This window comes from Eptesicus fuscus, chromosome 5 (genome assembly GCF_027574615.1).
Source record: "Eptesicus fuscus isolate TK198812 chromosome 5, DD_ASM_mEF_20220401, whole genome shotgun sequence".
Classification (NCBI taxonomy): Eukaryota; Metazoa; Chordata; class Mammalia; order Chiroptera; family Vespertilionidae; genus Eptesicus; species Eptesicus fuscus.
This window is the reverse complement of record NC_072477.1, coordinates 39,200,299-39,215,877: the sequence shown is the minus strand read 5'-3', so window position 1 is coordinate 39,215,877 and position 15,579 is coordinate 39,200,299. Positions and strand designations below refer to the sequence as shown.

General features: G+C 42.5%; 1 protein-coding gene across 1 annotated transcript in view; it reads right to left on the bottom strand.

Annotated features, from left to right (window-relative positions):
* Nucleotides 1–11,371, bottom strand: part of ERO1A (endoplasmic reticulum oxidoreductase 1 alpha) — a 50,034-nt gene extending 38,663 nt beyond the window's left edge. Inside the window, exon 1 of the mRNA XM_054716066.1 lies at nucleotides 10,991–11,371. Within this exon, the coding sequence (XP_054572041.1) occupies nucleotides 10,991–11,107 (117 nt within the window). The 5' untranslated portion in view covers nucleotides 11,108–11,371. The remainder of the gene's footprint in view (nucleotides 1–10,990) is intronic.
* Between the last annotated feature and the right edge of the window lie 4,208 nt (nucleotides 11,372–15,579).

Below are 15,579 nucleotides of genomic sequence, written 5' to 3'. Positions count from 1 at the left end.
GTTTTTTCCTCACCTCGTTAGGAGGAAAGTCCTCTACTCAACCAACCTTTATCCTCCCTCCTCCCCATAATTTTCTGAGATAGGATAGAACAATAATCTAGTAAGGCTACTGCTCTTATATGGACCTAGAGGAATACCGTGGATACTTTTTGTAGGGTGTACTGAGCTCATAACTGTTAGGATGAACTACCCCTAATCTCTCCTTATTGTTATAAGCCTTTTCCCATAGCGTGGGGCAGGCCAGTCAGTGCCTGCAGAAGCAAGATAAGAAGAACTCTTCGCCTGACCGACCTGTGCACTCTCCTCCCTTGCCTCCCTTGACCCACTTGTGCCCTCCCCTCCCCTTGACAAACTCTTGCACCCACATCCTGACCCTCTATTGCATACTTCTACCCTATATAAGAGAATCTCACCACCCCCACGGCGCTGACACCAACACCCTGGTCTCAGCCCACTGTGAGGGAATGCAATAAAACTTCTTACACTCTCACAATGTGTCTTGGCCTGCCTCCTGTCAGCATGAACTTAACGATAACGACACATCTACACCCAAAGATTTGGTCCCCTGCAGGCCTGACCAGGGGTGGGTTACACAAAGATACATCTGACCCAAACCAGATCACAGTCCCTTCTCCAGGAATTGAGACCATGATGTCTCTCCCTAGACAGTAAGCAAGTAACTCAGACCATATTCCATCATGTGAACTGAGGAGCATGTGACCAATTATCAGAGAAAGGGAAGATTTTAACATATACACCAAGAACTAGAGATAGGAGATAGAAAACATATGCTACTTGGACTCCGGAGGGTTTCCCCACATCTACCGTCTTTCCTGAAGCCCAGCTGTACTGGCACCCGTGGCTTTTATGGGACTCTATGTCCTTATAATTCCGTTTTCTCTGTCTTTCCCTTATGTTAGTTTCCCACAGGATGTATAGTTTAGAGACAAGATGGGTGAAGTGATAATGAATTTGTGAGACAAACAATAATCTTATATATATACTAGAGGCCCAGCGCACGAAATTCGTGCACTGGTGGTGTCCCCAGCAGCTGCCATCTGCTGGCCGGGTACTCCCTCCCTTCCCCCAGCCGGCCCCGCCCCCTGGTCGAACTCCCAGATGAACTCCTGGTTGAGGGGACAATTTGCATACTACACTTTTATTATATAGGAAAAGGCTAAGTGACCTACCGTCTGTCTGTCTGACCATCTGACCTACCAACCGGCCGGTACATATGATGCGCACTGGCAATTTAAAAATAAACTTTGACTCGCGCATGTGCAATACATATAAAGCTCTCGCTGGCGCCAAGAAGATTTCGACACGCATAATTATTATTAATGGGAGATTCCACAACATTATGTGTTTAATAATTCTTCATGGAGAAAACGCCAAAAGGGTGGGCATTCACTGTGAGCTTTAGAGAACCAGAACGATATTACCTTAGACTTTTGCTTCTGCATGTAAAAGGTGAGGTAAGGTCTGCTGATCTGAGAACTGTAGGAGGTGTAATTTATGATACTTTTCGTGAAGCTGCTAAACATCGGGGATTATTAATTGAGAACACTATCTGGAAAGATACGACTGATGATGCAATCATCCTTAATATGCCCAAACAACTAAGGCAATTTTTTGCATATATATGCGTGTTTGGATGTCCTTCTGATGCAGACAAATTATGGGATGAGAATAAATCTCATTTTATTGAAGATTTTTGTTGGAAAGTACACCAAAGAGAAGGTGCCTGTGTGAACTGTGAAATGCATGCCCTTAATGAAATTCAAGAAGTATTCATATTGCATGGAATGAAATGTTCGGATTTCAAACTTCTGGACTATCCTTTATTAATGAATACAAATACATGTGATGAATTGTACGAGCGACAACAGGAAGAGGTTTTGTTTTTTTTGTGTGTTTTTTTAAATATATATTTTATTGACTTTTTACAGAGAGGAAAGGAGAGGGACAGAGAGCTAGAAACATCGATGAGAGAGAAACATCGACGAGCTGCCTCTTGCACACCCCCTACTGGGGATGTGCCCGCAATCAATGTACATGCCCTTGACCGGAATCGAACCTGGGACCTTTCAGTCCGCAGACCGACGCTCTATCCACTGAGCCAAACCGGTTTCAGCCAGGCAGAGGTTTTGATCAATTCTCTGAACAATGAACAGTTGGCAGCCTTTCAGACTATAACTTCAGCCATCGAAGATCAAACTGTACACCCCAAATGCTTTTTCTTGGATGGTCCAGGTGGTAGTGGAAAAACATATCTTTATAAAGTTTTAATACATTATATTAGAGGTTGTGGTGGTACTGTTTTACGCACAGCATCTACAGGAATTACTGCAAATTTACTTCTCAGTGGAAGAACCTTTCATTCCCAATATAAATTACCAATTCCATTAAATGAAACTTCAATTTCTAGACTCGAATAAAGAGTGAAGTTGCTAAAACCATTAAAAAGGCCCAACTTCTCATTATTGATGAATGCACCATGGCATCCAGTCATGCTATAAACGCCATAGATAGATTACTAAGAGAAATTATGAATTTGAATGTTGCATTTGGTGGGAAAGTTCTTAGAGGGGATTTTCGACAATGTCTCAGTGTTGTCGATCAGCCACAGTACAAACGATTTTAAAGTACTGTAGTGTTTGGGGATGTTTCAGACAGTTGTCTCTTAAAAGAAATATGAGATCAGAGGATTCTGCTTATAGCAAATGGTTAGTAAACTTGGAGATGGCAAACTTGATAACAGTTTTCATTTAGGAATGGATATTATTGAAATCCCCCATGAAATGATTTGTCACGGATCTATTACTGAAGCTACCTTTGGAAATAATATATCTATAGATAATATTAAAAATATATCTAAAAATGAGCATGTTCATAAATTAAATGAAGAAATTTAGGCAGAAACCGGTTTGGCTCAGTGGATAGATCGTCGGCCTGCGGACTGAAAGGTCCCAGGTTCGATTCCGGCCAAGGGCATGTACCTTGGTTGCGGGCACATTCCCAGTGGGGGGTGTGCAGGAGGCAGCTGATCTATGTTTCTCTCTCATCGATGTTTCTTCCTCTCTGTAAAAAAATCAATAAAATATATTTTTTTAAAAAAGAAATTTAGGATATACTTGATGGAGATTTTCACACATATTTGAGTGATGATTCCATCCATTCAACGGATGATGCCGAAAAGGAAAATTTTCTCATCGATTTTCTTAATAGTATTACTCCTTTGGAAATGCCGTGTCATAAATTAAAATTGAAAATAGGTGCAATCATCATGCTACTGAGAAATGTTAATAGTAAATGGGGTCTTTGTAATGGTACTAGATTTATTATCAAAATATCGCGACCTAACATAATCGAAGCTGAAGTATTAACAGGATCTGCAGAAGGAGAGGTTGTTCTGATTCCAAGAATTGATTTGTCCCCATCTGACACTGGCCTCCCATTTAAATTAATTTGAAGACAGTTTCCCATGATGCCAGCATTTGTGATGACTATTAATAAATCACAAGGACAAACTCTAGACAGAGCAGAAATATTCCTACCTGAACCCGTTTTCAGACATGGTCAGTTACCGTATTTTCTGGCGTATAAGACGACTGGGCGTATAAGACGACCCCCAACTTTTCCAGTTAAAATATAGAGTTTGGGATATACCCGCCCTATAAGATGACACCTGGCGTATAAGACGACCCCTGACTTTTGAGAAGATTTTCCTGGGTTAAAAAGTCGTCTTATACGCCGGAAAATATGGTATATGTTGCTTTCTCTCAAGTTCAAAGAGCATGTGATGTTAAAGTTACTAAAGCTGTAAATACTTCATCACAAGGGAAATTAGTCAAGCACTCTGAAAGTGTTTTTACTCTTAATGTGGTATACAGGGAGATATTAGAATAAGTTTAATCAATTTAACAGGCATTGTTTTTATCAATGTTGTTTTTATATCATGTTTTTGTTGTTTTTATTTCATGTCTTTGTTGTTTTTATTTCATGTCTTTGTTGTTATATCATGTTATAATTGTTTATTTATTAATCAATTTATATATTATTTTCATATACATTTTAATAATTTTCTTTCATCTCTGACACTTGTATTATAGAGAAAGGGCGAATAGCGATATTAAAATATTTCTCCTAATTAATTTCCTTTCAATGTACACAAATCCATGCACTGGGCCACTAGTTTATTATAAGGATATAACAACCCTCAAACACAGGGCCATGATAATTTCTGTAGGTTTGAAATGGTGCTTAGAAATTACTTCTCATTAGCAACACTGAGATAGCAAATTGCCTGCAAAGCCAATCCTGATCTTCAAATGCTTAATTAAAACTGATGTCTTAGCTGTATTTACTAAACCAAACTATTAAATGTACTAATACTAGGATACAATGGGAAGTCGTATTAGAGTCAGACAGCGTTATCAGATGTGAAAATAAAATTCTTAGATGTTTATTAGGGGCGAGGTAAACACCTAACAGAATTAACATTGCTTTAAGGAAGTAACAAATACAACATGATTGTTTAAAAGTACAGTAACTAGAAAAAATTTTTAATATACAGCATACTGCATAAAAGAGACCCTGCCCGGCCAGAGTGGCTCAGTTGGTTGAGTGACATCTGGTGTACCAAAAGGTTGCAGGCTGGATTCCCAGTCAGGGCACATGTTGCGGGGGGGTGGGGGCGGGGGAGGGGGGTTTGATCCCTAGTAGGGGAGTCTACAAGAGGCAACCTATAGATGTTCCTCTCTCACATTCATGGTTGGTTGGTTGGTTTTTCCTTGTTCTCCATTCCTCTCTCCAAGCATGCCTTCTGGTGAGAATTAAAAAGAAAAAAAAAGAAAAAAAATGAGAGAGATCCTTATCAGACTTTGGGTTAAATATTTACATTATAAGCCACTTTTGATTATATTTTAGGGCAAAAAATTTAATCTAATGGTGAGGAAGCAAATAATACTTTACTGAAATACTGAATTTAGATGTTTTCTTTTAGAATATATAAAATCCTATACTGCCTTTATCACAAAACAGTAATGAAAATTTTTCACCTAAGAGATAAGAATACTTGAATGATGACAGCAATATTCAAGAGTTAAGATTTTTTTTACCTTGCCTAGTCTTATTTGTTTTAGACTAAAATTCAGTTTCTAGAAATCTGGTCTACATATTTGTCACTGTAATAACTATTTTCAATTCATATGCAAATATGCCCTTGTTTTCTGTTAAAAGTTCTCTGAGTATACAAAAACCTCAGAGTCCTAATTCTGGGTATCAACAAAACAAAAGTGCTGCTAACCTAGATGATTTGATTTTTCACACCTCTTTCTTTTGAGTTTTAAAAGCAGAACTTCTAAAGGGCATGAAATAGCTACTGTTCCTCCCGTTGGATATGCTGGCGGCCAAAGCTTAACAAGCATTTGCATAAAAGTACAAAAGAGACATAGGAAGGCCAATGGACGTTGATTCCAGCTGGAATCAGTCATGTGCCTTCCTTAGGAGCACTGACCAGGGATCCAACTTGAAACCCAGGTATGTGCCAGGTATGTTCCCTGACCTGGAATTGAACCTGCAACCTTTCGGTGCACAGGACCACGTTCACGCTCAACCATTGCTCCTGCTATGATTGCGATGGCTCGAGGTGATTTCCTGACCTGATAATCCTTACATTGCTTACCAAACTTTACCTTTGATCTGCCTGTATGCATTGCTAAGGGGCAAATGTGTATTCAAAGTGAATGAAAGGGGGCAGGATCCGGACTTTGGAATTCATGAGCCTCTTCACGAAAGAGGTTTCCACCTGGCCCCCCAATGCCTTCAAAATTCATATTTCTTGTATAGCATATTGTGTCGTCGGCCCTCCTGCACGTCATCCTGAACTCGCCGTGAAGGTCGTGGCAGAATACAAAATATTATACAAAGAATAACTGACACAAAGACTACAAAGGCCAAAGCTGTGCGTCACTACAGGTTGCCCAGGACCAAACCAGAGAGAGTCAAACCTGCATTACCACCATTTGTCCACCATCCAGAACTGAAATGTCATTGCTGACATGTACACATAAGGAACTGTTTGACATTGAAATTGGGTCTCAAAAGAACTGTTGGCCCAGAAAGAAACTCACTACAGACTGATTCATTTGCCTTTCAGCATAACCATTATTGCTTGTCTCATTTTCGGTTCTTATAAGTGTATTTCTAATAGCACATGATCTCATTCATCTAGGGGAAATGATGAACAACATAGACTGATGAACGGAACAGATCCAGAAACGGGGAGGCATGGATCAGACTGTTGGGACTCAGAGGGAGGGTAGGGGAGGGTGGGGGTAAAGGGGAGAGATCAACCAAAGGACTTGTGTGCATGCATATGAGCCTAACCAGTGGTTAAGGACAACAGGGGGGTGGGATGGGAATGGGGAGATGAGGACAAATATGTGATACCTTAATCAATAAAGAAATTAATAAAAAAAAAAAGACTACAAAGGCCAAAGGGACAGATGCCAGATAGAGACATTAAGTCACAAAAAGAAACAAACACATAAAATACTTGAGAGAAAGGGTTTGAAACAATCCATGTTTCCTCCTGAGGAATTCATTTTTAAGACAAAATCTATCTTCAACACTCAAGCCTAAGCATCACCTCTTTTGAGAAGCTGCCCCTGGGGTACCACTCACCCCTTGTTGGGTTAACCACCCCTCCCATGTGCTCCCACGACAGTCCACGTAGTCTTCCACATGATAATCACTTCATTGTATTGAATTTTTCTATTTCACTCCCACCCACTGCAGTTTAAAGTCCCTGAGAGTGAAATCATGTTTGTTCTCCCTTGTATGAACTTGGTACTGCTGAACTTCTAGAATGCACACAGTAGATGATCAATAACTATTTGTGGAATGGGCGGGTGAATGAATGAAGGACCGCTGTGCACTGTCACTCTCACTGCAGACAAGCACTGCACTGCCTAATTAGACTTATGTACCACCATGTCTATGGTGCCCCCGACCACACCGGCTCAAGCGGCAGGCGTGCACTCACAGAGCAAGGAAAGCAAGCTGCAAAGATAACAACCCTTGGCATCCAACATTCTACTGATCCACATCCTCATTACAAAGGAAGCTATAAGAAGCCCCAAACCAGAAAGGAATGCAAGATGCATCCCAGGCAAAGGTGGCATATAGCCCAGAGACCTCAAAAGGCGAGGAGGCAGAGTATTATACCTGCCAAATTTTAAATGGTACATTTTTAAATCTTCTTACCTTAGAAATTGAGTCGGAGGTTTCCCCAACTACAACAAGAGGTAGCAGGGCAGCTAAGGAGGCAGAACGGGGACCACTAGATAGAGAGAGCTCAGCAAAGAAGAGACAGGAAGGAATTTGGGGACCTAAGTCATCTGGCCATTTGGATAAGCCTGCCAACAGGTAGCAGAACCTGAAACCTGGCAGGAAGTCTGGCAGGAATAACACCACACCCGGTTCTAGCAACTAGAGAACCAGTCATGTTACCACAATAGAGTCCCAAGGAAGACTAAGGCAGAAATCCAGTCAATAGACCCAGAGTTGAATCTTGGAAACGAAGCAACGTCCTATTACCTAAAGTAAAACCAAAAGACAGGTGCGGACACATAACAAGGATGACGTGATGTTGTCCTCAGAATGTACTAAACCTGCTTACATAACTACTACTCCTGTTCCCAAAAGTGCAACAGAAATCTGGCCATGCCACAGAAATCTGAATTTTTTAAAAATGTACACACACACACACACACACACACGCACCCCACACACAACATGATTGATGCATGCTAAAATGTGAAACTTACTGCTCTAGGCTTCAGGCCATGGGTAGGGGCCCAAATTAATAAGTGGCAATTAAAAGGCCCTTGTTGAGGAATGGTAGATTTGAGAACCAATGTAGGCCTGATATAACATCACCCAGTTTTAAGTCCTAGTTTCTTAAGAATTGGAAGGCTTCTGTTGCAACCTCCCAAGCAACACAACAGTCCCCTCCTACACTCCTTCCAGGAGGAGGCAGCGGATAACAAAGGTGAGCACACAGGCTCTGAGCCAGGGTCGAATCCCATCTCTACTACTTATCTGCTGTTTCCTTACCTGCATTTTTTAACCTCTCTAGGCCTCAGTTTCCTATCTGAATACAAAATAGAAACAGTAACAGTTCCTATCTCAAAATGTTGATATCAAAATAAAATGACATTAGGGGGAAACCAAGAAAATCTGAATAAAATATGGACTTTAGTTAGGAATACTGTGTTAATATTGGTTCATTAATTGTAATATATGTAACATACTAATGTAAGATGTTAATCACAGAGGAAATTAGGTGTGGAGTATATGGAAACTCTGTACTATCTTCATGATTTTTCTGCAAATCTAAAAGTATTATAAAATTAAAAATTTAGCCTGGCTGGTGTGGCTCAGTGGTTGAGTGTTGACCCATGAACCAGGAGGTCACGGTTTGATTCCCTGGTTGGGGCACATGCCCGTGTTGCAGGCTGGATCCCTGGTAGGGGACATGCAGGAAGCAACCAGTCTATGTTTCTCTCTCTCCCTCTCCCTTTCTTTCTCTCTAAAATCAATAAAAACATAATAAAATAAAATAAAATAAAATGACAAAGTAAAATGTTAATCACTATTATTACCTTACCACTGTTAAAATACTTCCAGTGAAAGGGATCTTATTCCCCAAAGCAGCCTACAACAAGTTTTTAATGGCGGAGGGGGGGGGGGGGGGGGGCCGGGGGGGGGGGAGGCCAAGTTTTCAAGAAATTTTAAAGTAAAAATTCCCAAAAACCTTACATCTGTAGCCCCAATAGAACACAGAACTAGATAACCAAAAGTCAGCCATGGAAGGAGCCGCAATTGCTTTCTCCATTGATTCTGACTGGTTTGAACTGAATACCAAAATACTGTATAAAAGGCAAAAGAAAAGAAATAACACTGGCCTGCTTGTTCACTGTTCTCTGGTTAGAGGTGAACTTCAGTTTTCAATGAAAGACAAAACAAAAAATACTTTCTAAATAATTTCCTTGTGTACCACCAACTTCTAGTCCTACCACAGACATCATTTTTTTTTCTAAAGCACTGTAAGAATATATTCCCCAAACTCATACGAATCTGAAATACTTTTTAAACATGCTCAGAGTATACTTTATTTGGCAAATAACTTAAGTTATATTAATTTTATTGTTCTGTGACCATAAAAAAAGAACATTAAGTATTCATTTGTTGATAGAGTAGATTAGAACAACTCCTTTTTTAGCTCTTTTTTATTTTTTTGTTTTTTTTATAGATTTGAGAGCAGGGGTGGGGGTCAGGGGGAAGGGAGAAAGCATCGTCCTGATGTGCCAAGGTTGTGGATTTGATCCCCTGGTCAGGGCACACACAAGAATTAACCAATGAATGCATATGTGGAACAACAAATCTCTCTCTCTCTCTCTCTCAAATCAATCAATCAATAAATGTTAAAATTTAAAAGCTCCCCAATTTTAGATATGTGAAAAGGTTATCGGGCGGGGGGGGGGGGGGGGAGTGAAAGATGAAAAGCTCAACATGAAATTTTACTCCATTATCCAATTTCTAGAACGCAGTTGAAAACGTTATATTGGGCATCTTCTTTCAACACCACAGGCCTTATTTCTACATTACTTATTTTTAAATGTTTAAACTTTGTGTTACAGGATTTCTGTGATCAAAGAAAAACGATCCTTTTCCTATTGAAATACTGTGTGCTGTTCAAAATCACTGAAGGTAAAGGAGCTTTTCAATCTCTCAGTTGTAAAGCAGCAACTTCTTTGTAACTTACCTTACAAGGTGCCAGATAACACCTGACACCCAAATCCCTAAGCAAAACAAAACAAGACCCGCGGATATAAAGCGGTGAAAAAGATCTCTCCTCCTCTCCTGATACTTAGTGTTCCCATCCTCTGGGAAACCGTACCATTGCCTTTACAAACATAAACTGTTGTTTCCGACAATAAATGAATAGTAAAATCCACTTAAAAGGAACCATTTGGATGCCTACCCTCAATCTCGTCATTTGCATCCACAGAAGCCAACTAAACGGTGACTTTAATTTTGCACTCGCATGTCGAGTGTGACTCGACACGGTTAGCATTAGAATAAAGGAATCTAGAAAAAAGCAAGCGAGTGCAAAGGGTTAAGAGTCATGACATTAAAATACCAGAACTTGGAGATTCAGAAACCTGGAAAGTTCTTTGGCTTTTTTTGCTCATCCCTAACACAAGGAAATGACCATAATGTGCTCGAGATCAAATCTGTTACCAGCCCGATTCAATGGGCATCGCGGTAAGAGAACCTCATGACATTATTAAGGGAAACGAAAAACCGCACAGGGCGAGGCGCCAAGAGGTGCGGCGACCCCAAAGACAGCAGGCACTGGGCTTAGACACAGAGAAGCCCCCGGAAGCCATTCCCCGCCCGACGACGAGATCTGACAGCAGCACCACACCACACCCCGCCCCCCGCGAAAGCCCGTCGCGGCCCGAAAGGCTGGCGGGGGCACCCGGCACGGGCACAGCGTACGCAGGTCCAGTTGGAAGTTAGAAAGACCCAGCTTCTGTGGAAATAGAAAATACTGCGTGTGCCTGCACCCTGTGCACAGCCTCTCTGCGGAGGGAAGACCGACAAAGACGCAGAAGTCAACTCGGTGGAAACATACGGCACCCACCCACCCCCCTCGCCCCACGCCTGATCCCGAGCGCGGGAGAGCGCGCCGAGGTCCGGGCTGCGGTGGGAGAGCTGTCCACATCGACCCAGCAGAGGGCTCAGCCCCGGCCAGGGAGCAGGGGCACGGGGGCGGGGGGGCGGGGGGGCCTCATTCCCGGCGGGTGCAGATGCAAAGATGCACCCCAGCACCTCCCCCGCCGGGGCGCGCGGGACGCAGCGCAGGACGGGGCTGGGGAGCCCCGGGACGGTCAGCGCGGCCGCGCGCACCCCTCACCTGGCAGAAGCACCGCTGCGCCGCCGTCTCCGGGGGCCGCGGCTCGTCGTGGCCCGAGCGGAGCAGCAGCCACACGGCACTCAGGAGGCCGATCAGGAAGCCCCAGCGGCGGTCCATGGCCGGTCCGGCCGGTCGTCGCCCGGCGCCCTGGAGAACCAGCCCTGGGGAGCAGGCCGTGCGTCCGCAGATGAAGCCCGCGCGGGCCGGCCCCGCCCGCGCCCCACCTCCCCGCCGCCTCCCAGGCCCGCCCTCGGCTCTCCGGCCTCTCAGCGGCCGCCACCTCCCCGCGGAACCTGCGGACGTGCCCCGGCGCCCGCGCCGGCCGCCCGGGGCCTCCTGCCGGTTTCCTGCTTCGCGCGCGAGGCTGACGAACGAGCCCGCTTCCCGGACCCGCCCGCCGAGCCGCCGCGCCCCCGCCTCCCTGACGTCGCGAGCGGGGAGACTAGGCCCGGCCGCCCGCCCGCCCGCCCGCAGCCCCCGCGCCGCCGTCGGGGTCCTCTCCGCTCCGCCCCGCCGCGCGCTCTCCGGGCCCGACCTGCCGGGTCCACGCAAGGAAATCGAACCGTGCGAAATTCGAAATTCGCGTCCCTGGCAGTGCCCCCACCCCACCCCACCCCCCCCACCCCCAGCTGTCTGTCAAAGCTGAAAGGGATGTTAGTGATCATCTCTAGACTCTGAGCTGTATATGTATTTAGTTTTTCTCATAGTCACATCAAAAAGGCAAAAAGAATCAGGTGACATTGGTGTTAGTGGCTTATGTTGCCCAATGTATGCAAAATATTTCAAAATAGACTCAATATTATTCGTAAAATATTTTGCATTTTTTTTTAACCTTTGAACTCTGGTGTGTATTTATACGTACTGGCCAGTTCCATAGTCCAAGGGGACAGCGAAGGTGGAGGCTCCCCTCTGACTTTATAAGGGGAAACAGGCAGGGAGGTGAGTGGTGGGAGCCAGGACTGAGCTGGGTCCTGGGTAGAGCCAGGTCCTCTGATTCCCAGCTATGGGGACTAGTCTATCAGCCTTTTGTTATTTTTACGGTGAAACTGGAAAGCTTCCCAACATCTTACACATTAAAAGTTCAAGTATATCAAATTATCTTTTTTGTTTTTGGTCTTTTTTTTTAAAAAAAAGCTGTCATTTAATGAAGTAGCTTAGGATATGATAGGCCCAAAATAGGTATTCTTCTATTTTCTAGCTGAGAAAAATAGGCTTAAAATGCTTACATACATTATTTAAAATCACATGCTCTGTCCATCACTGTCAAGCAGACTGGCATGTAATGCAATAAATTAACTCTATGCCAGGCTGAGCTTGGCATTAGACGTAACAATGTACAAGGCCCAGTTCTTGCATGTGGGAGAACACCCCGTGGAACTGAGTATGTAATCTTTTATGAAATTTTCTACTTTATGTTTCTACCACTGGGTGTGATTTCTTTAAACGCCTTAGCAGGGATTATGATTCAAACATGCCTGGTGACACGTAGAGATCTTAACAAGGAGTTTTCCTGCACTTGTTTGTAAAATGAATGAATATTTTTCATGTGACCACAGCATCAATATCTGAAGATTAGGCCATCAAAGTGAGAGACACAATATGAAAGAGGAAACTACATGAATAAAGACTAAAATACAGAAGGAAGCAATCGGAACATGAATCAGCTCTGGATTTCACCCTGATGCAATAGCCTGTAATTTGGAAGAGTTAAAAGTGTCATTGTTCTCGGGATGGAAACTCTATTCCATAAGACTCAAACTCTTTCCCAGAACAAATTTCCAGCAAACTTATAAACAGTCACTATATAAGACAACTTTTTTACTTTATTGTCCTTTTTTTCTTAGCTTTATTGAGATATAATTGACAAATAAAATTGTAAGTTATTTAAATGTACATTGTGGTGATTTAATACACATGGACATTGTGAAAGGAATTCCCCCCATAGAGTTAATTAACACAGCCATTACCCCACATAATTTAACCTCCCCCCCAAAAAAAAACACATTTAAGTTCACCTCTCTTAGCAAATTTCAGTTACACGATACAGTGTTATCAACTATAGTATCAACTATAATCACATGTTATACATTAGATCCTCATACCTTACTCATTTTATAATTGAAAGTTTGTACCCTTTTACCAACCTCTCCCTATTCTCCCTGTCCTCCCCTGCCCCCTCCCACCCTTGGAAACCACTTTTCTACTCTCCATTTCAATGAGTTCTACTTTTTAAAAATTATTAGCCCATATATAAGTGATACGATGTAGTATTTGTCTTCCTCTGGCTTATTTCACTTAGCATGCTGCTCTCAAGTTCCACCCATTGTTGTAGCAAATGGTTGTAGCAGGGTTTCCTTCCTTCTCGTGGCTGCATAATAGTCCATTGTATATGTATGCCACAGCTTCTTTATCCATTTATCCATTGCCAGACTTAGGTTGTTGCCAAACTTTGGCAATTGTGAATAATGTTGCAATGAACATGGGAGTGCAAATATGTCTTCTGTTTTCTTTGAATATATACCAGAAGTGGGATGGCTGGATCTTACTTTTATTTTTTTGAAAATTATAATTTTTCCTTCCTGATTTATAGAAGATTTTAGGAGGTATAAAATACAGTTTATACATACTGTATAACTATCACTCACATTTCCCTGAGAATCCTTCAAGTTGGACCTTTGTGTGAGCTTACTCCAACTGTGCCTGCTCTGGCAACCACCTCGTCTTGCCTGTGTTCTGTAGTCCATTAAATAACTGATTAGTCATTCAAAAACTAATTAAGGAGTACCCACAGGGTACATAGTTCAACCTTTTATTTCTCTAATTCCAGCCTCCCATCTATTATACCTTTGCTAAACATTAAATCTTTCAGAGATGCACAAGGCTACACCTTGTTATTCTAATACTAGTCATTACAACAATAACATGACTTAGATTTAATGTACACAGCATTTCTTGATGGAATTCTGATTACTGTGCAAATATCAGCTTTTTTTTTTTTTTTTTTTAATGACCAAAGCCGGAAATAGCTTGAAATGAGACATGAAGATTTCTGTGGGAAGCTTCCCAGTACCTAAACATTATCTGGTATTGAATAGATGGGACAGAAATAATTCAAAGAAAAAAATGTTGGTCAAAGGAAAGGAATATTATGACACACAAGGAAGAAAGGCTAAATAAAAATCTGAAAGTTTGGTGCTGATATTTGATTAAATCTACTTATTTAATAGTTATTCAATACAAATACACACATGGTACATTGCTATACTTTTCTCTCAAGATGCTTGAGATCATCTGAGTTGGGGAGATATGCCACCGAAGCTCTATCTTCACCATCTTTATTTACAGAATGTTCCTGAAAAGGCAAGCTATCTATAGTAACTGACCTCACTTCTTGACTTCCCATTCACACCTTAATCCACCGTGCAATCTGGTTTCCTTCCCCACCCTCCTGCAAATGCTCTTTACCTGACCAAGTCTAATGACCATTTTCATGACATCATGAAATTTCTGCTGCACGTTGACAATGCTGATTCCTCCCTCCTTTAGTTAAATTTCCTATGTATTAAATACTCCAGATAATCCTTGTATTTCTCACTGGTATTATTTCACTCTCTCTCTCACCAGCTTTCCCCCAGCCCACCTCTAAGGAGTCTATCCTTTGTTCAGGGCTCTTCTTCATCTATATTCTCCCCTGGAGAAACTTGCCCAACCTCATGATTTTATTTTATTTTTTTATTTTATTGATTTTTTTACAGAGAGGAAGGGAGAGGGATAGAGAGTCAGAAACATCGATGAGAGAGAAACATCAACTGCCCCCTGCACACTCCCCACTGGGGATGTGCCCGCAACCAAGGTACATGCCCTTGACTGGAATCGAACCCGGGTCCCTTAAGTCCACAGGCCGATGCTCTATCCACTGAGCCAAACTGGTCAGGGCCCAACCTCATGATTTTAAATACCTCCTCTATGCTGATGACTCCCAGATCATTTTCCAGTTCAGATAGTTCCCTTGAGCTTCAAAATCTAACTGCCTATTGGACACACCCATCTGGTTTTCTCAGAAATGTTTGGTCACACCACCATCCATATCTAGACACCAAGAAGCGAAAGCCATCTTCAGTTTCTCCCTCTCTTTCACTTCCCATGACCTGTGGATAAACCAAATTCTGCCAATTATGTCTTTTATTTATTTCTTCCTTTTCATCTTTATGATCAACCACTTAGTTTTACCCCTTATTGTCGCTCACCTGACTATCACATTTCCTTAACTGATCATCCAGCCTTTAGGTATGGACCCCTCAGAAAACCGCCTCCACACTAGCCTGTTTTCTCAAAATTGCAAATCTGACTGGGCCCCACTGCTGTTTAAAATCTTCAATACTCATGACGGCCTAAGGAATAAAATCTAAGATTCTCAGTATGACATTCAAGGTCCCCATGATCTGGCCCCACCTACTTCCAGCTTCATCTCCAACACCTCTCTGACTATAGGTCAGTGAACGGTTAACAATTTCCCACATGGACCTTGCTTCCAGCCTCCACGTCTTTGCTCAGCCTGTTCCCTCTCCAGAAATGTCTTCTCCCCTGTT